Raw genomic sequence first — 25,000 nt, 5'->3', positions numbered from 1 at the left:
AAGAAAAGAAAAGGAAAAAGAAGAAGAAGTTGAAGAAGAAGAAAAGAGAAAGCAAAGAAAAATATGATTGCCACGAAATTCTTTTACTTTTCCTACTTTCTTCTTTTTCATTTTCATCTTTTTTCTTTCTTCCTTTCTTCCTTCCTTTCTTCCTTTTCTCTCGGATAAAAAATTCATCGATCCAAATCGATTTCTTCGTGACTTATGTACTCGAGAACGTATCATACACGGGCGTTACATCTTCGATTATCCTTTATCCTTTTCCGAACAAGTCGTTTATTCCGTTTCATACTGTTCGATACAAAATTAATCATGCAAGCTAAAGTTCGAAGAATCCATTAAGAAGGCGTGAGTTCAATGACCCACAGGAGGAGGACACATAGCCATATTGACCGCCAAGGGGGAGGGGGTGGGGTAGGATCGACGATATCGTCATTAAGAATCTTAATACGGTGAGACGGAGAAGAGGGTGAGGAAAGAGATAGCGATATATATATATAGAAAGAGAGAGATGGGCGGAGGGGGGAAAGGGGTGAATGCACAGAGGGCAGAGGGAGAACACCGATTGGCCGACGTGTGTGCGATTGTCCGCTAAAGCGAAGATAAATCAAAAGTTGTCTGTCTCTCTTTCGCTCACTCATTCTCATTCTCTTTTCTCTCTCTCTCTCTCTCTCTCTCTCTCTCTCTCTCTCTCTCTCTCTCTCTCTCTCTCTCTCTCTCTCGATGAATCGCGTGTTACGAGGTATACTCGAGACCGATCGATATACCTAGCACCTACGCGTCGTGTTTGTTTTCTATTAGTATTATAAGCTATCAATTATAAATCTTCTTCTTTGTTTGTTTGTTTTTCTTTTATTCTGATTTATTATTATTATTATTACTATTATTATTATTATTATTATTACTTTTTTTTTTTTAATATAAAAAAAGAAAATTATATTCTATCTTAAGATATCGTAGAGATCTATATTTTTTGATCGGTCAGAAACGATAAAAATTACTTTACAGATTTTCAATGGAATTATTTTTGAACGGATTTAGATAAGGCAAAAAAAGGAGAAAAAATGAGAGAGAGAGAGAGAGAGAGAGAGAGAAAGAGCGAGTGAAAAAAAATTCCTTTTTCATTTTTTTTTTAATTTCCTTTTTCTGTTTTCTTTTTCTTTTTTTTTTTCTTTTTTTTTTCTTTTCTTTTCTCTTACGACAAATCCCAATGACCGCAAGGACCGTCGTTTTAATTTTTTTTTACATTTGGAAGAAAATTTTCTCAAAAATGTCTCGTCAGTAAGTGATACCAAAGACGACAGATTTATCAGGCAAACGTCTAGACTGTCCGTCGCGTTCTTGTGAAATATTCTCAAATGGAATTCTCGTTTGGTTCATGGCCGATTTACGAGCAGTGCCAACTTTTAGTGGACCATCGCGTAAGTGGACCTTCGAAAAAGAACTCTAATCGTAAGTGCCTCTTCATTGCTGGTGCGTGCACCCGTCCGGTAGATAACTCGGGCTCCTTGATAAAGAGAGAAGAAAGAAAGAAAGAAAGAAAGAAAGAAAGAAAGAAAGAAAGAAAGACAGAAGAAGAAAGCAAAGAGTGAGCGCTCTTAACCAATCAGGGCCGTACCAACTAATGGATTTGCTTTAACCACGTGACAACCGATAACCGATGAAAAGAAAAATCGTGATTCACCCTTATATCCCTTACCCTTATCCTTATCCCCTGTTCACCTTCTTCAAAAGTTTCACTTTCACCTCAAATTTTCTCAGATAATTTTTATCCACAAAGTGCCATAACAATTTTACCCCTATCCTTTTCTTACCCTTGACCGTACAAATCACCATCACTTTTCTTTCCTTTCTGCTTGTAAATCATCAACGACATTAAGACGATTCTAAAAGGTATTTCCTACAGGTAGCTACTTAGTCACAGATTATAATAAAATCCGCAAGAGAATCATGGAAATATGTTCTTATTGTAAATACATATTGTGCGATATATCAACGTGCTAGTTGATATTTAAAAAGATTTATTATACTTTCGAACAATTTATCCTCGTTAGAAGGATGGTCAAATAAAATTCCCCTCCCCTCCCCCCCCTCGCCCCGCCGCCGCCCCTCCCCCTCCCCCATTGACCTGTGTGATATAAAAGAGAACAATGTGAAAACTCGTCGAAGACGATAATACGTATAGAAAATTGAACGTAAATAAACTCATATACAGGATGACCACTGAACAAATATATATTTACAATAGTTAATTTACTTTTATGTCTTTTCAATCTTTCAATATGTAAACAATATAAATAACAATTAACAATTAAATACATATATAAATACACATATACATACACACATATGTATGTATATACATATATAGAATACGTATATATATATATATATATATTTTTTTTTTGGGGGGTAGAGAATTGGGAGAGATTTTTAGAACGGAAAAATCTTATTTGATGAGAAAAAGAAAAAATAACAACGAAAAAGGAAGAAAAAAAGAAATAAAATGCAATAACAAAGAAAAAGTTTCTCGTGGTCTCGTTGATGAGTCTCGTTAAGAGAATAGACAATTCGTGGAATCCATTAGTAAACACGAGTTTAACACGATCGGTTGATTAGTCGAGTCGTTGTAGATCACTAAACGGGAGAATTTGGTAAGAGAATGTCAAGAGAATGGTCAAGGTGGAATGGTCAGGAATGTCGAAAGCTCCGTCGGTGGCTACCTACATGGATTTCTTAGCCGACGGTGGTCGTTCGAAAGCAAAGTGTTTTTCGTAAATTCGGTTAAGATAAGTATTGTGGGCTTACCGCCATATGAACGCCATCGAATCCAATGATGACACGGCCAAACGAACGAGTCCAATTATTTGAGGATTTAATGATAACGTAAAATCATTTCTTCATCGATCACAAGTATGAATAAGTCAAAATGAATCGAGTGAATTTGTAAAATTATTTTTACAAACGATTAATACGTATGTAAGTATTTATACATGTATGAGTATATTATAAATCATTGAAAATATTTTCCATTTATTTCATTTATCTATTAATTCAATTATAATTTTATTAATTTTTTTTAATTTAATTTTTTATTTAAAATTTTATTAATTTAATTATATATTTTTGTAAATGGATATATTTATAAATTTACTAATTTTCTTCTTCTTTTTTCTTTTTCCTTTTATGTGGAAAAAGAAATTCTTCTTTTCTTTCTCGATTTTCTTTTCTTTTCTTTTCTTTTTCTTTTTTTGTTTTTTTTTTTTTGTTTTTTTTTTTTTGACACACGACTTTCCATCTCGACCATTTCCATCAAACGAGTATAGAAGGATGAAAACCTTAAACGATATGAAAGAACTATTAATCTCTCATATCCTCGCTTCTTCAGAAGGGAAAGTAGCGAATCATTGAAGGATGAAAGAAAAGGATAAAAGAAATCGTCGCGGTACCGGTACCTTTTAAGCTAATCGTCCAACACCTGCGGACCTATTATAAAATAACAAAAGGATCGTATTTGACCTGATGCATGTGTCCTATTTACTGTGTCATCCGATTCGCATGAGATCGATATTAAAAAGAATACGAATAACATACGCTTTTGTTATTCTAATTGTTGAAAGGATAAAATATGATAATATGTACATAAGTGTGTTATGTGAAAAAAGTGCATAAATGTGTCGTACACAAGCGAAAGCGATACACATTGAATTTTCATCCTATGTCTTTTCTTTCCTTTCTTTATGTCTTCTTCCTCTTTTTACTCTTTTAATTTTTTTTTTCTTTTTTTTTTTTTTTTTTTTTTTCTCTTGATCGTAACGAAAAATAAACGAACGCGCTTTATCGTGTATTCGAATCAGAATAAATAAATACTGCAAAATACCGTATTTACCGTATAAACACGTATATGGGATAAAATATAATAGAGCTTGAAACGGTATGAAAAATAAATGTGTATAACTATAAAAGCATGAGTCGAGTTTTTCTTTCGTCATGAGGTGCTGTTGGGTAAGGAAAACAAACAACTGTCTCTCGAGCGAATCGCAGCCAACAACGAAATTAGTCCAGGAGAATCCAAAAGAAACGATCAGGTGCAATTCAGATGAGATCAGGTGGACAGTCGATTTACGAGGGAATAAAAAGAGTGCCAGTATTGGCTCTCTCTCTCTCTCTCTCTCTCTCTCTTTCTCTTTCTTTCTATCGTCGATCCATCGAAGCGTCCCGTCGATCCTAACAAAAACTATCTTGCTTGGATCCGATCATTAAACAATCATACGAGCCGGGAAGAAAGTATAATGTAGACAGCTGGTGTACACCAGTCCCTCTTTTTCTTTTATTATAATTTTTTTGCACGAAATTCCTATTATAATTAAAGTAAGATTTTCTATTATTTATTTTTCTTTTTTCTTTCTCCCTTAAGAAAGATTTCTTTACGTACGAAATACGTTCTCTCTCTCTCTCTCTCTCTCTTCTTTTTTCTTTTTTTTTTTTATTCTTTTCCTTTCTACATGTGCAAAAATTTTCAATATGACCGATCACCAAAATTTCATCAAAAATATATGTTTAATTTCTACGAGTTATTTTAATTAGACCTAAAGGTAATTAATTTCTCACGCTTCCAAGCGAACGTATAAGAATAATATAATTCGTATTTTCAAAAATGACACCTAGTTTAAAATATATATATATATACAGATATAGATATGTGTAAGCAGCTATATCTTCGACATCCATCTCGGATATGGCTACGACGCGAGACGGCGTAAACGAGCGTATGACACTCGGCACTTCAATTATGTTTTCTCGTATTTCTCAGGACACGACTAATTTCGGCCTGTAATTTCGTCGGTCATTAAGATGCGCACCTGCCGATAATCTGAATAATCTCTTAGCACTCGCGAACATCTGATAGCGATATTACTGTTATATTTAATGACTCCTTCTCTCGTTCTAATGACACCTCGAAAACATATGACCCCCGCGGGAAAGTGGGTGAACTCGAAGAAAAAAAAAAAGAAAAAAAAAAGGAACGAAGCAAAAAGAAGGTCGCGAGTCGAATTTCTTTCTTCCCTTTTCACCGTTCTCAAAAAAAAAAAAAAAAGAAAAAAAAAATCGTTTCCTTCGAGGGATATTTCTTTGGAAATCTTTTTCTTTTTCTTTCTTTTACAAATAAATATTATTCATTTTATATATATATATATATATATATATATATATATATATATTTATATTTATATATATATTTATATATATATTTAAATTAAATTATTAATTTTTAATATTTCTTTTTTCAATTTCATAAATACCTTATATTTTTATTTTTCACTATCTTAAAAATTCCTCTTAAATATAGTTAAATATAAGATTATAAAATTACTATTGAAATTAAAAATTTTTAATTTTTATAATATAATTAATTATTAATCATTTGTAATTTATATGGTGATTACTTCAACAAATATAAAAAATTATTTATTATAAGAATAATTATATCTTAAGATTTGAAGATCGTGTCTTAACGAAAAAGCTTCACGAGCTTCTTGCATTGATTGTTCATTATTTCGTCGTAGCTTGTTAACATTTATAATTCAATGTTTATCGTTTGTAAAAAGATTAATGACAAAAAGAAAAAGAAAGAAAAAAAGAAAAAAAAAAAAGAAAGAAAGGAAAATAAAAAAAGAAAGAACAGAAGGATAAAGAAGTACGTAACGAAGATTGAAGGAAATTTATAATTCGATTGATTTTTTTTTTTTCAAATCAATATTTATCCTCTTATTAAATATAATAAATTTTATTTTATACGATGTCGGAAGAGAATCGTTTCGTCGATCGACCGGTCAATTAACTTGTAAACGTTTTTCTTTCTTCTCCTTTCTTTTTTCTCCTTTTTTCTTTTTCTTTCGAAAGGGGATCAATGGCAATAGGGACCTTGAACGATCGGTTCGCGCGAGGTTCGTTGACTAATTTCCGGGGCCGTTCGGTTAATTACAAATTTCCGCTTCCACGGATAAGAACTTTAGCTCGCTCCCGGAAATTGAGCAAGGTGAAAGGCACGCGCGAACGAGACGAAGGTCCATCTCAGACGCGCGCGAGTCTTTTAAATCGAACAAAAAAAAAAAAAAAAAGAAAGAAAAAGAACACAGAGACAACAATGCACTTCGAGGCTGACACTTTATCTCTTTTTTTCTTTCTTTTTCTCTCTTTCCTCATTTGCTATTTTTTCTCTTTTACAAAAATAAAACCAATCATTTGAAATATTACGTGAGAAAAATTTTTCACATAATATTTCAAATGACCTCGTTCAAATGATTTCTCGAACCGAAGAGGAGAAAAAAATAAAGAAAAAAGAAAAAAAAAAGAGGAGAAGAAGAAGAAGAAGAAGAATAAAAAAAGTCTGATCGAAAAGAAAGAAAAGAGATGAAAAGAAAAAGAAGAAAATAGATTCGATTAGAATGTAGAAACAATGCGATGACCACGTTCGGAATCCAATTAATAGAAAACGAAACTATGGTGGATCGGATCCGAATGTCGGATTTATTTCTATAATGTAGACAAACAAGTCTATCCAGCTCACAGCCATTACTCTTTTCCATGTTCTAGTTATTAGACGTCCAAGCGCGACTCGACTTGTTCTACATTAATTATATGAAATTCCTAATTGGCACATGCTCGTGATCGTCCCACGTTCTCTTTCCCTTGTGTAAGTAAGTAAATAAATAAGTAAATAAGTAAGTAAGTAAGTAAGTAAGTAAGTACATTTACTTGCTATGAATGTATCTCCATATGTACATATGTAAATAAGTTAACCATCTCTCATTTTCTCTTCCTTCCCATTCCCATTTAACGTTTCCCTTTCCACAAGGTTCCTTCTTTTTCCCATTCCCTTAACGAAAAAGAAAGAGGAACCGGCGAGGATCCGAGAAGAATTTAACGAGGTGAACATTTTACGTTTGATATTTACACGAGGCCCGCCTTGGGTCTCGTTTTATTGAGTCATATATCAAAGCTTTGGTATGGAGAGAAAGAGAGAGAGAGAGAGAGAAGAGCATCTACGAAACGAGCCGACAGTTTGCAAGCCGACTCTATACTCCTCCTCCTCCTCCTCCTCCTCCTCCTCCTACTCCTCCACCTTTTCTCTTCCACCCCGGAAAATAGAAAGAAAGATGACTAACAACTGTTCACTTCGGAACAATTATCAACCTCTATAATAATCTCGAATTTTAAGTAGCCACATCAGCCGCATTGACTCATCCGTCCTAAAAATTATAGAGAAATAACAGACGGATAGACACACAGAGAAAAAGAAAGAGAGAGAGAAAGAGAGAGACATCAGGCAAGTAATAGATATCCAAACATTTTTTCCGATATCGTCTCGACTCATTCAAGACCTTGAAATACTAATGTACGACTAATCTTCTCGTAGAGAGATAAATAGAAATCCATAAACGAGGACGCCTGGAAAATATGGAAGGTGTGTCTCGGACTTTTTCAACGTTTAACGTTTTCGGATTGAAACGTTTCGAAGAGGGGTTGGCCGTATCTTTCTTTCTTTCTTTCATTTTTTTCTTTTTTTTTTTTTCCCTCCTTTCGTTTAACCAAGCGCTATGCATTCCAATAAATAACGAAACAAAAGAGAACTGGAAAGCTACCTTTCCCTCTCTCTTTCCCTCTCTCTTTCTCTTTCTCTCTCTCTCTCTCTCTCTCTGTCTGTCTCTGTTACTCCCATCAGCATCTGGCCCGAGACCGCCGCCATATTTACATCCGATAACGAGCCGCCAGCAGATATTTACATTTTTAATAGCATAAACCCACAGACCGGCCGAGACCGTTCGAATAATATTTCCTCCCACCCTATTGACCGCCGAGACTCGATCGCTAGCTCGACTTCAACGCGGACGCCATTTATTAGAGCTAATTGATCGAAAAGGCTCCTCATCTATCCCCCATCTCCTCCCCCTCTCATCCTAATCTATCACCTTGTCTATCTATTTTTCTTTTTTTTTTTCTTTTCTTCTCTCTGAAATTCCATTTTTGTTTCTCTCTCTCTCTCTCTCTCTCTCTCTCCCCCCCTCTCTTTCTCTCAACTCGAAAATCTAACCTCAAAAATCTAACCTCGAAAATCTAACCTCGAAATTTCGTTAGAAAAGAAAGAAAAAAAGAAAGAATTGTCCATGTATTATATATGTATGTATGAATGTATGTATATACGTATGTACGACGTATGTATGCATATGTATATATATATACACGTATAAACGGATAACATATGACGTTGGACGCCATAACGATTACGATACGCTGTGTTAAACAGGTGTATGAGAAGGGAGGGAGGGAGGAGGGGAGGAAATAATGATAGTTTTAAAGAAATTAAGACATACGGGATCGGTTAAACGTCCACTATTAAAACGAGACTCTCAAAAATTTTTTCCCTTACTTCATTATTAAAACGTTAAAAGTTCCCTTACTTATGTGCTTCATTGTTAACGACAGGAAATTCACGAGATCGTTTATCCGTTTATAGGTTAGAAGCAGTAGATAGGTTAGGTTAACCGGGTTGGTGGATACGTTTTTATTACATAATTATTTCCCGACGAAAGAGAATTTCGAATTTCTTTTTTTTCTTTCTTTTTTTTTTTTTTTTTTTTTTTATTTTCGTTAAGGGCTTTTCGCTTCCATTGTGTTAATCGGTAGAAAGTAAATAACTTACCGATCTATTCTAGTAAAGAATGAGGGACCGAGTTAATTGGATGGAGTGTTCGAATTCGCAATTAGCGATTAGCAATTACTTCCTATAATCCAAATGAGGGAGAGATAGATAAAGGCATTGGAAAAACGTAACGGGGATTGGGCTGCGGGAGTGGTGGAGGGAGATTCAGGGTAGGAGAAGGTTAAGGGGATGTAGGAGAGAAAGAGAGAGAGAGAGAGAAAGACGGGATTGTCTCGGATCGACGGAGCGATTAATGAGCCAATCGGCTAATAACACGTCACGCAAGAATACGCGGTAACCGTTTTCAAGTCCCGTCACAGTTTTCTTGAATATTCTTCTTTACTATTATAGTACTTTACTACCCCGAAGCACTGAACTTTCTCTCTCTCTCTCTCTCTCTCTCTCTCTCTCTCTATTTATCTATCAGTCTATCTACATATGTATCTATCTATCTCTATTTCTATCTCTATCGTTCTCTCTCTCTCTCTTTATTTCTTTCTCGTGATCGTTACTACATCATCACTCCCACGAGAATCGTGTCCGGTTAGAAGAAAATTACGACACTTTCGTTTATTGACCGTTGTAAACTCTATTTCACAATCAGGGCAGAGAAGAATTATTTTTCAATAATAACTGCCCCTTCATCAAGTTATTGGTAATAATTTATAATTTTAATATATATTACTTATTACTTATCCTATAGGTAATAACTAGATACCTATTCTATATTATATAGCAAGATATCGATTTCCTATTGATAAAGTACACCGTATATCGAATTTATTTATTATTATTTAAATCAATCAATTGGATATATATCGTTGGATAATACGTATCGTATGTACGTACGTACGAACGAATAAATTTATTTATTTATAACAAATAATGCTTTTTGATAGATCGTTATTTAAACATCAGATAAATCCTTAATTCTACTTCGTCGAAATCTCTTTCCAAACCATTTATACATACAAATCAAGTTTAAACAATTAAACAAGTCCGAATAGGTATGGAATTAAATGGATAAGTAATTAAATAAATACCTAAAGTACGTACGTAGGGCACATTGAATACTAATTCGAACTTTTAATTGCTATCGTTAGGTATTGTAAAAAGAAATCTTCGTTAGACTTCGTTTAAACGAACAAACGAGGAATAATCAAGAATCCATTTTACTTAGAATACTTTTTTTTCGAATGAAAAAAGAGGGAGAGGACATCGTAATTGAAAGTCAAACGTTTGTCCTATTTCAATCTAATCCTTTTTCATTTGATCCTTATACTAAGTTAACTATAACAATCCAGGGAAGTCGGCTTACATACATACATACATATGTACTTACTTTACTCGTTTAAACGAGACACTGATCACCATTTATGGCAGAGAGAGGGATCTCGCCCTTAAACGCGTTTCTCTTCTTCTATATGTAGCGCATGACAACAAACGTGTGTTTTTATAAAAAAAAAAAGGGAGGGAGAGTCACCTTCAACGACGACAACAACGACGACGACAACAACGACGACGACAACGACGACGACGACAACGACGACGACGACTAGGACGACGACGATGACAATGATGATGAAGACGACAATAAAGAAAAATAAATCAATGAGAAAAAGAAAGAGATAAAATATCGCACGAAATGTATTATATATATATATATATATATCTTTCTCTCTCTTTTTTCTTTTTATTTATTCTTTTTCTTTTTTCTCAATCCAATTTTTGTAGTCTCTTTTTCTCCTCCTTTGCGATGGAGAACAACCACGAATTTCTCGGAAAACGATATACCAGTGCCAAGTGAAATATATATATATATATAAGTGTATATATATATGTACATAGGTGTGTGTATATATATATATATAAGGTTCGCATGGGATAAAGCTTCGCTAATTGGTGGCGAGGACGAGCGGTAAGCGCCTACACACTGCAACACTGCAACGCGGGCCTCATGGCCCGCGTAATTCCGACTAATTTATTTGATTGCACACCAGCATGCCCTTCCCCTTGGTATCCTCTTCGGTGTAATAAGAGTTTATCCCCTCCTTTCCCCTCTCTTCCGTATTCACCGCCGACGCTGTTCTTACCGGAAAGAGAAAGAATTGGATACAAGTGCACTTTTTGATTGACGAAATTTTCAAAACTAAATATCACTTTGATATCGAATCAATTAAATATCCAATATTATTAATTTTAATTATTAATAATTACGAATGTAATATAACGCGATTCGCCAAGATTAATTTCTAAAGGAATAATATCTCGTGGAAAAAGAAAAAGAATTTGCTTTCAACGTTCGTATTCAAGCGGAGATTTAAGTTAGATTTGTTTATAAAAAAAAAACAACAGAAAAAAAACCAAAAGAAAAAAAAAAGAGAATTTGTAAAAAAGAAACAAATATGAAGGAACAATTGAAAGTTTTCCTTTTCCTTTTACCTTTTTGTCCTTTTCAACATCAAAATCATATTAACGAGATCTTATTACGTATTAGATTGTGCGTTTTCAGAAAAAAAAAAAGAACAAAAAACCATTTGAACTCGGTCGATTTTCTCTTGAAATGAAAAAAAAAACAAGAAAGGATTGAAAATTTTTCGAAGTATTTTTCTTTTTTTTCTTTTTTACTTCCCTTCATTTCATTCTCTTTCGTTTGTTTTACATACGAAAAGCATATTAACGATATCTTATTATATATTAAAAATTGTATTTTCGCTATTACCGGAAGGACAAAAAAAAAAGGAAAAAAAAGAAAAAAAAAGAAAAAGGAAAAAAGAACGAGAGGGATCACAAATTTTTGTCCATTCTCACTTTCGTGTCCAACTATGTTTCTCGTTTATCAAACATTAGTCGAAACTTCGAAAACGATTCGAAGAACTAATCGAATGTCATTTTCCACTTTCGTGCCATTCTCCGCTTGTCTCGCCATTTAACCGCAAACCCAAACGTTTTCCAAATTAGACTCTCTCTCTTTCTCTCTCTCTCTCTCTCTCTCTCTTTCTCTCTAACAAACCTTAACGAGGATCCAAGAACGAGACAGGTAGTTTGGCATCAAGGCCATTGGCTCATCTTGTTACTTACCACGTGCATTTTCGATTCTACGCAAATGCATAGAATATATTTACACGTATACACTTACACGTGTGCACGTAAGTGCATCTCATACGTGCAACGTAATCACTATTATAGTTAATGTAGTTACTTATTCTATACAATCCATAGTAAGTACAAAGTTAATAACAATGTTGTTTATAGTTTTAATACGTTACTCTTAACTACTACATAGAACCAAGTTAGTTAAGCTGAAATTTCAAATACGTTCGATCCTACGGATAACGAGTAAGAAAGAAGGAGGAAGAAATAAAATAATAAAAGAACGATGAGCGAGAGAGAGAGAGAGAGAGAGAGAGAGAGAGAGACAAGGGACCAGAGCTAATAAAACACAATTAGCGGCTCTACTTGGCTCGACCAATCAGCTATGCGCAAGCGTAAAACCAAACCGTGCAACATTATTTACGGCCCTACCGGCACGTATTGTTGGTTGAACTTCTCTCTCTCTCTCTCTCTCTCTCTCTCTCTCTCTCTCTTTCTCGCAATTAGCAACTTCTCGTCGTGTATTGCGTAGAACGAACGACGAAGAACGAGCCTGAGATTTTTCGTTAAGCTTGTAGATTAGATTTTTTAATACCTCGATCGTCGTCGTCGTCGTTGTTCCTTTTAAAAATAAGATAGATTCACCGGTCAATTACCACTTCGTACAAAAAATTATTAATAATCATTAATATAAATTAAATAATCGTATATGATAATAATAGTAAAGTACTTGTGACTATATTAAATTTTAATGATATAAATTATTTTCGAAGTAATAACCTCTTTCGTTTGTTTCTTTCTTTTTTCTTTTTCTTCTTCTTCTTCTTTCTTTTTTTCTCAATTCAAATCTACGTCTCATATGACACATAACATTATTATCACTAATCGATTATAATTTATCAAAGAAAATAATTTACTTTGTTTGATAAATTAACTAATCTATTAAGAAACATTATTTCGCACATGACGTCATTTGAAATTAATGTTTCAAGAAATACAAATATTTTTTCTTTTTTTCTTTTTTTTTTTTTTTTTTTTTTCTTATCAAATATACTTATACACTCATGTTATTACTTAGGTAATAAAAAGAAAGAAAGAAAGAAAAAAAAAAAAATTAAAGAAATTCATTTCTCTAATAATTAATCTACTTGACAAATAACATAATGCATATCTGTAACTGACGAAAGAAAGAAAAAAAAAAAAAAAAAAAAAAGAAAAAAAAAGAAAAAGGAAAAAAAAGAAAGAAAGAAAGAAACAGAATAGAAAAAAAAAAAAAATAAAGAAAAACAATTACTTTCTTTAACATTTAAATATTTAACAAAGTATTATCTATTTTAGAATATATTTATAATTCTTTTAATGATATCTTTTCAAAATAATATTTCCTTTTTAGTTAATGAATCACTCATTATACACTTTCTAAAAATATATCTAATAATAATATTACTTAAACAAAACGACAAAAGAAAAAGAGAAAGAATTAATTTTTTCTTAATGGTCAGCTTACCTAACAAAATTACCATACTAAAAATATCATTTAACATATATATATATATATTTATAAATATATATACACACACACACATACACGCGCATCAACATACCTATTTATTATAGTTCGTTAAAAAAAAAAAAGAAAAAAAAAAAAGAAAAAAAAAGAAAAAAAAAACGAAACGAAACAAAACATAATACGGGACAGTTACTTTTATCGAATTAGAAACATATGAAATCGTGTAAAAGGACCTTTTAACTTAACAATCGAAATCGATTATGGCCAAATAACATTTCACTAACGTCCCTTATCTTATCTCTCTGAGGAGAAGGAAAGAGAAGAAGAAGAAGAAACAAAAAAAAAAGAATAAAAAGAAAAGAAGAAGAGAGAGAGAGAGAAGGAAAAAAGGAACTTCAAACCCTCGTTCGCGAAAAGGGGCTATCAAGTACACGAAGGTTTTCTCCCCCGAGAGAATCTTGCTTCCCTATTGGCGGAGAACAAAAAAAGAGTAAGAGAGAAAGAGAGAGAGAGAGAGAGAGAGAGAGAGAGAGAGAAAGAGAGAAAGAGAGAGAGAGAGAGAGACAAAACTATCGTAACTTAGGTACCCCCAATTCTATTACACCCTTCTGTCATGGCCATTTATAGCGTTTAATCGACCAAGCCGCACGTAACATGGCGTCGACGCGATCCAATAGCCTTTCTGCATTCTCTTCCTTCTTTTCTCTATCTTTCTCTTTCTCTTTCTCTTTCTCTTTCTCTTTCTCTCTCTCTCTCTCTCTCTGTTTCTCTTTCTCTTTCTCTCGTTACAGATTTGTATGCTCTATAATAAAAGGGATAGATAAGTACGAGATAGAGAGAGAGAGAGAGAGAGAGAGAGAGAAAGATAGGAGATTAGGTTAGTTGTTCTCGTAATGAATGTAAATTTCATTTTATTCGTAAAAAAAAAAAAAATGTATTATAAAAAAATAAATGCATAAATATCGCATGATCGAAGGAAGGAGTTAGAAAAAATAAAAAATAAATAAATAAAAAACAAGATAAAATAGAAAAGAGACTATCTTTATTTTTTTTTCTTTTTTCTTTTTTTTTTTTTTCTTTTTTACAAAAGTTATCTGAAATAACTATTTCGTTTTAGTTTTTCATTTAAAAAAAAAAAAAAAAAAGAAAAAGAAAAAAAAATATTAACGTTTAACGATAGATTATTTACAAGGTAAAACGCCCTTTCTAAGAGTAAAAGAAACAAAAATGGAAAAAAAAGAAGAAAAAAGAAAAAAAAATAGACATCATTATCCGTGAGCATAATAATGGACGCTGAGTACGGTTTTCGCGAGTAAGTAAACGTAAAAGCCTTAGTTACTTGTTAGCCTTCGACCTTGAAATTATATTGTGATAAATTTCGATCGAATTATGATAGGTAAAGGTGAATTTATCGTTGTCCTTGACGTTAATATTTACTATCATTAAAATTCATTAAGCGATTACGAAAAAAAAGAAAAAAACTATTTCATGGGATAAGTATTGTCGGCTTACCTAACAAATTTTTATTATTCAATACATATATATATACATACATTCAGTCAATAATAATAATGATTCGTTCATTAACTATCATTAAGATTATTAACTGTCTATTTATTTTCTCTAACGACAATGACGAAAGTGTTTTGTTTATCGGCCCGAACATGAAAAGAAAAAAAGAAAGGAAAAAAGCAAAAAAAAAAAAAAAGAAAAAGGGTAATGAAAAAAGAAAAAATAATAAATATAAAAGAAAGGTAAAGAATAAAAGACAAAGGAAAAGAAAAATAAAATCCATTTAGATTAGGTTAACGGTAAATTTTATATGTCTTTTCAGCATTAAAAGCGTTCAACATTTTTTTTCTTCTTCACGACGATAAGATCGATTAATGAGATAATATTTCAATTAACGTATTAACGTTACTATAAAGCCAACAGGCACATTAATGTTCAAAAAGTTACGAAAGGAATAGGAATATATATATATATATATATATATATATATATATATATATATATACAGCTCATCGAAGGCCACGAACAAGCGTCGATAAGGGAAGTAGATATACGTTGCTACTTGAAAATTAGTTCGAGTCAAGTGCTATTATTACTCAAGTATAACTTTTTTTCGATAATTAATACCCGTTCGAACTCGTACACATACGTTTTACGTAGGAAACAAACATTGTCATGGTAGTCATTCCTCGTATACGAAGATACGCTTTTAGTAATTTGTTAATCGACCGGCTATCTTGTTAATTACCCGATAACATGTAGCGATAACGCCGAACATCAAGCGAGAATGAGATTCGGTTATCGCGGGAGCCGTTTTTTTTTCGGTTTTCTTTTTTCTTCTTCTTCTTCTTCTTTTTCTTCTTCTTTTTCTTCTTCTTTGTCCATTTTTTTTTCTTTTCTTTTTTCCTTTCTCTCTTTCTTTATTTACTTTCTTTTCCTTTCTAATTTTATCATTAACGAACACATACCATAATTCCTTATTTATTTATTTATATATATATATATATATATATATATATATATATATAATATTTTTTTTTCTCATTTTGCTTTTCTTTTTTTCTTCACTCCTTTCAGCCTTTCCTATCTTTCTTTTTCTCTTTCTTCCTCTCGTTAACTCGATGGCTAAATGAGGCATTTTAACTATCAATTTTACGTAATCTCTCCTAAATACTTACAATATTTATTTTCTTTTTGCATATCGTATAATTATAACTAGTTATAGTATATAACGTGTTACTCCAAGAATTCTTCTTTTTTTTTTTTTTTTTCATTCTTTTCTTTCCTTCGCAATTTCAAATTATCCCCTTATTAATCCTTATTCCCAATCGCGATAACGATCGTTCTACTATATACGATACATTATTTATGTAATATTACATTATTTATGTAAATCTCGTGAGATTATTTAAAACGTGATAGGATCGAAAAGCCGGGGGGGGGGGTGGCGGAGGCGGGGAGGGGAAGGGGGGACTTTTAATCTATGATCAAATGAAATTGATCGTAGCGATTTAAGAAGGAAAGAAAATAAAATGATGAAAGAGAAAAAGAAAAGGAAGAAGAAAAAAGAAATGAAAAAAAGCAGCAGCAGCAGCAGCATCAGCAACAACAACAACAACAACAACAACAACAACAACAACAACAACAATGAAAAAAGGCAAAGAAGAAAAACGAAGATTGCAAAATCCAACGATAAACTCGAACTGGATGGAGGAGGCTCATTAAAGCATCGATGTAATGATGGTTATCCGATAATGATAAGGTATCTGCGCGATTTGATAAAAAAAGTAAATAAATAAATAAATAAATAATAATAATAATAATAATAATAATAATAATAATAATAATAATAATAATAATAATAATGCCTAAATGAAACGGATGGGTATAAGATATTTATGAATTAATGGAAGTAAGTTGATACATTGATATTAATGTACATGTAATACAAACAGATTATCTCGGCGACGCTTGTTAACTGATAACTTCGTTGCCAAGAAACATAATAACGCTTTGCTAGTTATATTGATTCGAAATAAAAACGATACACCATCGATACACACACACATACACACACACACATATATACATATATCCTATCTTATATATCCTATCTTAAGGAAAAACAAATTCATATCTGTAGAAACGTCGATTCTAACATGAGAAAAAGAAAGAAAGAAAGAAAGAAAGAAATAAAGAAAGAGAAAGAAAGTAAAAGAGAGATAACGAGCAATATCAATATCGTAGCGTAAAATTTAAATCTCACGATCTAGGAATTAATTACCAATTATATATATATATATATATATATATATATATATATATATATATATCTATGTCGTATATCATTATGACGAGAGTATAATCATATCGAAATATTACTTTTATTTTGTTTTCTTTTTTTTTTCTCTTTTTTTATTTTTTTTCTTTTTTTTCTTTTTTTTCCCCTTTCGACATAACACAACGCACCTACGTATACATTTATAATGCATACGTGTGCTTACGATATGTGCGTGAGAAAGAGAAAGAAATAAAGAATAAGAGAGATAGATAGAGAGAGAGAGAGAGAGAGAGAGAGAGAGAGAGAGAGAGAGACAACTAATTCCAACTTAATCGTCGTCTTATCACGATCTACCAACGACTTTTAAATGCTCCTTAATTGACTTCTGTTCTTTATAAGGGTCGACTGAACCTTCTCACTATCACGCGGGTTCTTCTCGAATCTCGCAAAAGGTACCCTTTTACCTAACTATACTCGAGTACTCGATAAAAAAAAAGAAAAAAAGAAAAAAAAATGTTCACGTTGTAGTTAGGTGGATAGATAGGTAGGTTAGGTATATATGTATGTAAGTACTTAGGTGGGTAGGTAGGTTGGTAGGTAGGTAGGTAGGTAGGTAGGTAGGTAGGTAGGTAGGTAGGTAGGTAGGTAGGTAGGTAGGTAGGTAGGTAGGTAGGTAGGTAGGTAGGTAGGTAGATGTATATGTACGTATGAAACATTCTCGTAACTGATCGCATTCCAAAAATCCGGATCAGCCATAATCGGTATTCCTCATCCGTTAATGGTAATTGTCTCGCGATAGTTGAACAGTGACTTGTGGCGTCTAGTAATGGAAAGAGAATTTTCCTTATATGCTTTCGGTGAGTGAAAAAAAAGAGGACGGTTATCTCTTTCCTTATGTTTTATATATATATATATATATATATATATATATATATATATATATATATATATATTTGATCAAGTATAATGATCAATTTAATATATAAATTTATAAATATTTTGTTAAAAATTATTAGATTATTTATATATAAATACATTAATGCAATAATGATAATATCGTATTATCAGAGTTTTTCTACTATTTATATATCATATATTTACGTAGGCATTTAAAAATCACACGAGGAAAAGGAATAAGTAAAGAAGCAAAAAAAAGAAGTTCGATGTTTATCAGACAAAAAATTCACATGAACGTGTCAACGAGACAAGATGATCGAAAAATAGAAAAAAAGAAAAAAAAAAAAAGAAATCGTGTAAACAAATCGTCATTAATATCGATAAAATCAATAAAGCTCAATGGAGAAGAGGAAGGACGACTCACCGTTCATAATTTCTTCCTCGTTCACTGGAAACTCAGCATCCTCGACGTCAACCAGGCTACGTATACTGAAGACACTTTTGGCGACCCTTGTCTTTTGAAGGTCACCGAGTCCGTCGGTGGCCCTACGTGGCGTCGTACTAAGATCCATCTTTATCAATATAACTTCAAGGAAACTATCGTATGTTTTTTTTTTCTCTCTTTTTTTCCGTTGCTTTCTTGCTTACCGAACCACCCACCCACCCACTCTCCCTGTCATTCGTTCGTCTGTTTGTTCACTCCTCCGTCCGTTCGTCCGTCCGTTTTCACACTCCCCCCTCACTTTATTCGGGGGAAGAAAAAGAAAAAAAGAAAAAAAAAAAAAAAAGGAATTTTAAAAGTTAAATTTCACTATCGTCGTAAAGGCCCATACGTCTTCGTTTTCCGCATTATCCATCGACAGTGACCTTTAACACGAGCACGCTTTTATTTCAACGTACGAAACAACTCTTTCGAAACACACTTTTTTCTCTTCTCTTCCCTTTCTTTTTCTTCCTTTCTTTTTCTTCTTCTTCTTCTTCTTCTTGTTCTTCTTATCTTTCTTCCTTCGTGTTCCACTTCTTAAGATCCTAATTAATACGAATCCCGTTATAAATCATATGCTTTGAAAAATCTCATTTCGATTTCTTCGTATATCGAAGAAGTTTCAAGATCGGACTTCAAGATTGGATTTAGAAAATATTTATATATATATATATATATATATATATATATATATATATATATATATATATATAAAAGAAAGAAAAAAAAATCCTATCATTCAATTATGATATTAAAAGAGGAGAGAACCGATTGAATCTTACTCTTTCGTTCTTCGAAATCGATTATTAACTACAGCTTTTTTTTCTCTCTCTCTCTCTCTCTCTCTCCCTTTCTTTATCCACGAATGATATGAGGTAAAGTTGAGAAAGTTGAGGAAAAAAAAAGAATATATATATATATATATATATATATATATATATATATATATATCGTTTTAAGCGGAAACGGAGGTCGTCTTATCCGTGAGAACTACAAAGCTGATAAATTCGAGCAAATATTCGGTGCCGTCGATCGGTCTATAACGGATCCGATCGATGTACGTCATCGAATCGTATTATCTCTCTCTTTCTCTTTCTTTCTTTTTCAAACACTCTCCCTTCTTAAATCCAATCGCATTTCATAATTCCTATATACATATAAAATGTATACAGACAGACAAAGAGAGAGAGAGAGAAAGAGAGAAAGAGAAAGAGTGAGAAAGAGAGAAAGAGAGAGAGAGAGAGAGAGAGAATGAGAGAATGAGAGAATGAAAGAGTGAGAGAGTGAGAAAGTGACACTTGGGGATCATTCGATTATCTTCGAATTCCGCGTAAATGTTCGTTTTTATCACAACAGAAAGCAATGTACAACTTCGTTATTGAACATGATACATATATATCATTACGATTCGTATTATTTCATACTTTTGTCGTTGTTAAAAATCAAAAAAAAAAAAAAAAAAAAAAAAAAGAAAAGAAATAAAAATGAAAAGAAACGAAAAGTAAGGAGAAAGAGAAAAAGGAACGAAATATTTCTTCTTTTTTTCTTTTTTTTTTTTTAATCTCTTCTTTTTCTTCTTCTTTCCCAATTGTCTCAGATATTCATTCAATCGTCGTTAACGTTCTTCTTCTTTATTAATTAACGTCCCTTCGAATTCACTTGTACGTATTAATTAAAAATTTTATTCAATTAATAACTCGTCTCGAGACAAAAATACAACAATGTACACGAAATGTATTAATTGCTCTCTCCCTCTCTCGCTTTTTTTTTTTTTATTTATTTATTTTTTCTTTTTTTTCACGATACTCTTTTTCTCTTCGTATATCCGTTCGTTCAGCTGTTCTCTCTTTTTCACGAACTTGTTTACACTATTTTCACTAATATTTTATTAGTCGAAAGATATAATTCATCCGAAGTATGATTTTATCATTTCACTACGCGTTCCTTCGACGCGTATAAATGTATTTGCCGACAGGCGATAATTATCTAATGATTTAATACGAGGAAATCCATCATTTATACGATCGTACAAATTAATATGCGCAATATATATATATATATATATATATATATATATTGTTTATTTATATACGTAAATAGAAAAACTATCGTCGATATTCGTTTGTGTAAATATCGAGGTAATATCTATCGCATTATAAATATACAAGGAAGGATCAATGAACTCATTTAGAATGTGACCTCCCAAACTAATTCCTTCCTTTTGTTTACGTTGATCTCTACTTTCACGTTTCTACGTAAGAGTATTCGAGTACTTAATGAGATTTCCAATTATTCCTTAATTGTATTAATCCTTCATGATTTTCGACGTATCTAATTGAATACACATCGATCCTTTCGATTTTCCTTTTCATTTCTTTATTTTTTTTTTCTCCTCTCAATAACATCGATTTATTTATTCGTAAAAAGTTCCCTTTCCTTTCTTTCCTTTTCGTTCTTCTTCTTCCTCCTTCTTCTTGTTTCTTTTTTTTTTTTTTTTCATCATTAATTATCCTTATCCTTTTTTCCTTTTCCCTTTCGTAAATAATCCGTATTAAATATAACACGAGAAAATTGAAAATACCTTTACGTTTCATAACGAACGTTCACACTTTTTTTTTCCCCCCATCCGCATATATTTCCTTTCTTTTTTCTTCGATATTGAAAAAAATAATTTCACGTTTCAATTGAAATCAACGTTGATTTAGGTATTCGAAGAGTGTCGAAGAGAAAATGAAAAAAAAGGAAAAGAAAAAAAAGAAAAAAGAAAAAAAAAAGAAAAAAGAAGGAGGAACAAAAAAACGAGAGAAAGAAAAATAAAGAAAGGAAGAAAGTGAGAAAGAAGGAATGAGAGAGAGAGAGAGAGAGAGAGAGAGAGACAAGATAAAAAAAAAAAAATAAAAAGATCGGTTAATTCGTTGGAACACGATAATAAAGAAAATAGATGTAATAACAAAGTAATCCAATGATTACGTCGATTATGTCAGAACATCACGTTCACTTCCGCGTAACACCACGCGCGTTACACCAGCTTGATACTCTATACTCATGGAAGAAAACTCCTTTCCCCACTCGTCGACGATTCGTGACTCAACTCTTCCGTTCACCGACGACGACAACCACGACGACAACCACGACGACAACCACGACGACAACCACGACGACGAGCGACGATATTCCGAGTACTGTTGTCTCTCTCTCTCTCTCTCTCTCTCTCTCTCTATCTATCTCTATCTCTCTCTGTCTATCTTTCTATTTTCCAACATTAGAAACTGAGAGTCCGATTTTATGACAGCCCTGTCAAAAACACGTGGGTCCACTTCGATAACTTCACCATAAAATCCATCGTCGTTTATAATACAAAATTATTCCAATAATCGTCTAGATATTAGTATATTATACGATCGATATTATTCATTCGTACTCGTATTAACGATTGAATTAAGAAAAATCATCGATCGTTTGTCTTTCCTTTTATATCTCTCTGTCTCTCTCTCTCTCTTTCTCTCTCGCGTGCGCGCGCGCACGAATGAATGAAAAAGGATAAAAAAGAAAAAGAAAGAAAAGCAAAAAAAGGAGGAAAAGAACAAAAAAAAAAGGACAATAAACAAAATAAAGATTACGATCGTGAAAGTAATTGTTAAGAAATAAATAGAGTAAAAAAAAAAAAAAAAGAAAGGAAGGAAAAAAAGTACTAATAATAATAATAATAATAATAATAATAAAAATCAAAAAGAAAAAATGTATCTCCTTATATGTATATATATATATGTGTGTGTAAAAAAAAAAAAAAAAACACTACGGATTAATTAATTGAGCGAGAGAATAAATAGAGGGGGTAGATTTTCTTAATATGATCGAATATTTACGTAGATATTTTGAAGTTGTTTAGGTATACCACTTCTTTCTTTCTTTTTTTATTTTTTTCTTCTTCTTCTTCTTTTTCTTCTTCTACGTCTTCTTCTGCCTCTTCTTCTTCTTCTTCTTCTTCTTCTTCTTCTTCTTCTTCTTCCTCTTCCTCCTTTTTATATAATTGAAATAATGAAAAATTAAATGATAAAGCGAACGCGTATGATAAAAAGAGAGAAAGAAATAGGAGAGACAGTCGTATCACAGCCGGCGATGAAAAGGCGAGGCACAGAGGCACACGCGTATCGCGAACTCCTGCTCGGCAATGTGCTCCTTCGTGTTCCCTCCACCACCACGAGGTGCTCGATCGTGTGGTGGCACTCGAGAGGAGGTAGCCTTAGCTAGAGCTAAGAGTGAGAGAGAGAGAGAGAGAGAGAGAGAGAGAGAGAGAAAGAGAGAGAGAGAGAGAGAGAGAGAGAGAACTTTGGTAGGGTACCAACTAAAGCTGGTGTGGCTCCAACGCCGCCAAACGAAGCTCCGCCCCTATCAAACAAAATGGAGTCATACTAATCTACAAGCTCCGCCCATCCAACGATCGTGTACCACTCTCTTTTAATTCTTTTCCTTTTTTTTTGCTTCTTTCTTTCTTTTTTTTCGGATTGAGAGAGAGAGAGAGAGAGAGAGAAAGAGAGAGAAAGGATTTCTCGAGAAATGATTCCCGTATCGAAATTACAAACGACGAGAATTTATTTTCAGACATTTTCTCTCTTTCTTTTCTTCTTCTTTCTCTTGGTTCTCTTTCTTTTTCTTTTTATTTTTTTTTTGTTACTTGTGTGTTACGAGCTAACATTCGAATTTCTTTTGCATTCTCTTTAATAATATTAACCAAGCTTTTCTCTTAATACGATTGTATTAATTTAATATTAATTCAATTATTTTTATATTAAATAATAATACGTAAATGTTATTTTATTGATTGGTATGGGTTATCGTTTAAGTGTCATTGCCAATTTGTCGAACTTTAGTTTGTTAGTTCTTCAAATATTATAATTTCATTTATATATATCTATTTTCTCATTATTTCTTTTTTTTTATTTTTTTTTTTTTTTTTTTTCATATATATTAGCATGGAAAAATTAATCGAACTTCTCGTAAAGATTTCATTTAATAAATTAATAAAAGGAAAAAAAGAAAACAAATAGGAAATAAGAGAACGAACGAACGTAAGTAAGTAATTAAAGTTTCATTTGCGACACTATGAAATTTGTATGGAATTTATATACGCATTTATATTATTTATTCGTAAATATTTTCTTTCGTATATAATATCATTGATATTATAATCAGAATTGTTTCTCCATTTGTTATATTACTTCATATCATATATTATGTAAATAAAATTTTACTTGTCTATTAAAAATTTTAGGTTTCATTTAAAAGGATCTTTTTTTTTTTCCTTTCATTTTGTTCTATTTTGTTTTGTTTTGTTTTGTTTTGTTTTGTTTTGTTTTGTTTTGTTTTAAGATAGGATCAATTAGACAGGTAATAAAAAGTCATAGATACTGCATAGGCAATATTTTCTCGATCGATTTATTTTATACATGGTATCTATAATTAACTTCCTTTTCATACATACATGCATATATATATATATATATATATATATATATATATATATATATATATATATTATGTAGTGCGCGTTATAATCCGTCATTAGCGAGCGATCATTCAGGACGAATATCGATCGAACGTAATCGATTTGTTGTGTTTGTTTCGTGTAGAAAAACGTACGGAAAGTAAAATCCTATGAGTAAATTTGTTTCCTTTCTTTATATCTTTTAATATTTTTATTTTCTTGGTTCCATTCGTCGTCCTTCCTTAAAAAAATTGACATCCATTGTTTCACAGTCAGAGATACGCGCTTTGATTGTGAAAAATATTTCGACTTCGGTAGAAATATTGATTAGATTAGATTGTTTCGTTTCTTTTTTTTTTTTTCTGTTTTCGTTTTTTCTCTTCTTTCCTCTTTTTATCCTTTTTTTTTTTTGTATTTATTTTTTCTCTTTTTTTTTTCTTTTTCCTTTTTTTTTTCATTCTCTTTCCTCAGAGACAAAAACGTTCGAAGGCTTTACGGAAGAACGGAGGATTCACTTTCGCGTTCGTATTTCTTTTTTCAAAAGAAAATCAAACGAAACTAATATAAAAAAAAAATATATATATATATATCTGTATATATAGTATACATATATGTATATGTATATACAAAATGATGAATGGCGAATGAATCAATGAAGGATGAACGTTCGAAAGGAAAAGAAAAAAGAAACAAAAAAAAAAAAAAAAAAAGAAAAATAAAATAATACTGAAAAAAATATAATTTCGAATGAACAGTTCCCGAACAATCTCGCGTTGTTCGAGCGTTTTTCACGATTCGACGGAACACATGTCAATACAATCGATCATGATCTATAATAATACAATTCCTCGAAGGACACGTCACTTACAGATTACTCTACGTGTCGTCGATGCATCTTTGCGAACAACAAGAAGTAGAAGTAGAAGAAGAAGTAGAAGTAGAAGTAGTAGGAGAAAAAATATGAAGAACGCGAAGGAAAAAGAAAAGAAAAGAAAAAGAAAAAAAAAAGAAAAGAAAAACAAAGTATCTAATAC

At 32.0% G+C, this 25,000-nt stretch overlaps 1 protein-coding gene across 2 annotated transcripts in view; it reads right to left on the bottom strand.

The window, feature by feature from the left end:
* The window catches only part of LOC124425399 (homeobox protein aristaless-like), a 138,618-nt gene extending 115,981 nt beyond the window's left edge, over window positions 1-22,637 (bottom strand). The window contains exons 1-2 of one of the 2 annotated variants that reach the window (XM_046965686.1): window positions 22,348-22,637; window positions 18,422-19,026 (exon numbers count right to left, since the gene is read on the bottom strand). In XM_046965686.1, the coding sequence (XP_046821642.1) occupies window positions 18,422-18,569 (148 nt within the window). In that variant the 5' untranslated portion in view covers window positions 18,570-19,026; window positions 22,348-22,637. Of the gene's footprint in view, window positions 1-18,421; window positions 19,027-21,451; window positions 21,666-22,347 lie in introns of those variants that run through there. The other variant, XM_046965685.1, reaches the window with a different exon arrangement.
* Between the last annotated feature and the right edge of the window lie 2,363 nt (window positions 22,638-25,000).

Source organism: Vespa crabro, chromosome 7, assembly GCF_910589235.1.
Source record: "Vespa crabro chromosome 7, iyVesCrab1.2, whole genome shotgun sequence".
Lineage (NCBI taxonomy): Eukaryota > Metazoa > Arthropoda > Insecta > Hymenoptera > Vespidae > Vespa > Vespa crabro.
Note: the sequence above shows the minus strand (reverse complement) of the source record. Positions and strands in the feature narration are given on the sequence as shown.